Source organism: Lagopus leucura, unplaced genomic scaffold, assembly GCF_019238085.1.
Source record: "Lagopus leucura isolate 7727_CA_CO unplaced genomic scaffold, USGS_WTPT01 46356-0_obj-0_obj, whole genome shotgun sequence".
Classification (NCBI taxonomy): domain Eukaryota; kingdom Metazoa; phylum Chordata; class Aves; order Galliformes; family Phasianidae; genus Lagopus; species Lagopus leucura.
This window is the reverse complement of record NW_024968265.1, coordinates 1297-3367: the sequence shown is the minus strand read 5'-3', so window position 1 is coordinate 3367 and position 2071 is coordinate 1297. Positions and strand designations below refer to the sequence as shown.

The following is a 2071-nucleotide window of genomic DNA, read 5'->3' as shown; positions in this document are numbered from 1 at the left end:
GAATATTTAGGATGTTTATTTCTGGAACTAATCTACTCTGTTCACTTGGAACCTAGGATCTCTATCTGCTGTGGCATGAATTGTGCTGATGTCCAACTCGGTCGCCTCCAGCTCCGCTGTTGCTAGCGGCGGGCTCACTGCCCGCTGATGCTGCAGGGCCTCGCCGTCTGTTCGGAGGGCTGCTCACGGGGCCCTCCTCGAAATCCAGCTCTGGTGGGAATGCAGCTGATGCTCTCCTTCGTACGCCAGCGCTCCGCTTGAACCATTTCTGCAGACATGGGTACTCTTTCTTGAAACTGGGGTTGTAGTAGCAGAGCAACTGCAAAATGCAGAGAAGAGTTAGATGCCACCGTTTCCAGATTGCAAAAGACAAAGCTACTTTAAGTCATAATCAGAAATTTTAGGATTGTCAAAGCAGGAAAGCGGGTTTGGAAACCCAAATACCACCAACTTGCAGCCCCCTCAGGTGGGACCGGCCACCAATGCACCTGTCCCGAGAGGTGTCCTATGGGCAGGGGGACTGCGTACCTCACTGCAAACAGACGCGGCTGCGCCTGCTGGGCATTTTGCCCGAGAGGCAGCTGTGGGCAAATCGCTGTCCACAATGAAGAAGCCGTGCAGGTGGAGCTGGCGAACGAAGGCTTTCATGCAGCCGATGCTGAGGTTGTGTAGAGGTCCTGTCCTTCCCAGCACTTCTGTTTTGAAGAGGGTTTCCTCAATCACAATGGTGTTCTCATCGTCGCCCCACCAGATGGACTGGAAGCAGTCGCTGTCCACAATTTTACGGAGCTTTGTTAGAAAGCAGCATGCCGAGTCATGGGCTTTGCAGGAGCCCTTGGTGGAAAGATCAAGGCGTTGTCTTTTGGCACAGGATTGCTCCTGTGAACCCTGAGAAGTGTCTTCTTCTCGTGTCGGTCCTAAGGCAGCATCCCGAGCTGTTCTTTTACCCCGTCTTTGCGGGACAGAAGAAGCCGGGTCTGCCGAGCCAGCATTTGGAACAGAAACTCCAGGAGTTTCTGATGAAGATGTCTCCATCTTAATTATTAACTGTTTGCGCTGACAGAAATTTCTGTCTGCAGCGGTCTCCCCGGCCAACCAGGGTCGTCCTGCCAGCAGCAGGATGGAGCGCAATGGCAGCCGTGGTGTGAGGCGTGGGGAGTGGGCTGGGATGGTCACAGACATCACCATGGTGACCGTGCTGCACGACGGTGACATCACAGACCGGTGACTGTTTGCTGGGGAAATGGGGTGGCGGGATCCTTGTTAATTATGGAAATATGCAAGGAAATGTGATCTAAGCTAATTACGCTACCTAAAGTAGTAGGCAGAAAGAAACCTATAATTTCCCCAAGGAAGATTTCCCAGCAGTGCCTTCATTGGGTCAGTTTCTGCAGGAAGTTTGTTTCTGCCTGTGAACCTGACTGGGACTAGTGTTTCTTCTTCAATCTGCTTGTAGGCGACCGTATGTCATCGTGAGATGCTCTCAAATTCTGCTAATGATCTCTCATTTCTCTAATCTGAGCCACTGACTGAGCAACGCTTATCTGAAAATACCCAGGGCGCTTGCTGCTTCCTGGTTCCGGTGTCACAAGCTCTTGCCATCTTCCTCTTGGCATACAGGGGTTTAATTTGGGGCTGGAGCACCTCTGCTGTGAAGAGTGGTTGAGGGAACTGGGCTTGTTTAGCTTGGAGAAGAGAAGGCTCTGAGGAGACCTCATTGTGGCCTTCCAATACTTGAAGAGAGCGTATAAACTAGAGAGGGAACAGCTGTTTACAAGGGTGGATAGTGATAGGACCGGGGGGAATGGATTTAAAGTGAGACAGAGGAGGTTTTGTTTGGATATTAGGAGGAAGTTTTTCACACGGAGGGTGGTGACGCAGTGGAACAGGTTGCGCAAGGAGGCTGTGGATGCCCCATCCCTGCAGGCATTCAAGGCCGGCTGGATGTGGCTCTGGGCAGCCCAGTCTGGGGGTTGGTGACCCTGCACACAGAAATGCGTTGAAACTAGGTGATCAGTGTGGTCCTTTTCAACCGAGGTCATTCTATGCTTCAGTGAATCCATGAGTATGT

The 2071-nt window shown here is 51.8% G+C and overlaps 1 protein-coding gene across 1 annotated transcript; it reads right to left on the bottom strand.

Annotated features, from left to right (window-relative positions):
* Positions 1-187: 187 nt before the first annotated feature.
* Positions 188-1035, bottom strand: LOC122193576 (heat shock transcription factor, Y-linked-like; the record flags this gene model as incomplete). Its single annotated transcript, XM_042894412.1, has 2 exons — positions 529-1035; positions 188-319 (listed from the first exon to the last, which is right to left on the bottom strand). Coding segments are annotated over exons 1-2 (639 nt in total), but the record flags the coding sequence as incomplete, so codon positions are not given.
* Positions 1036-2071: the final 1036 nt, after the last annotated feature.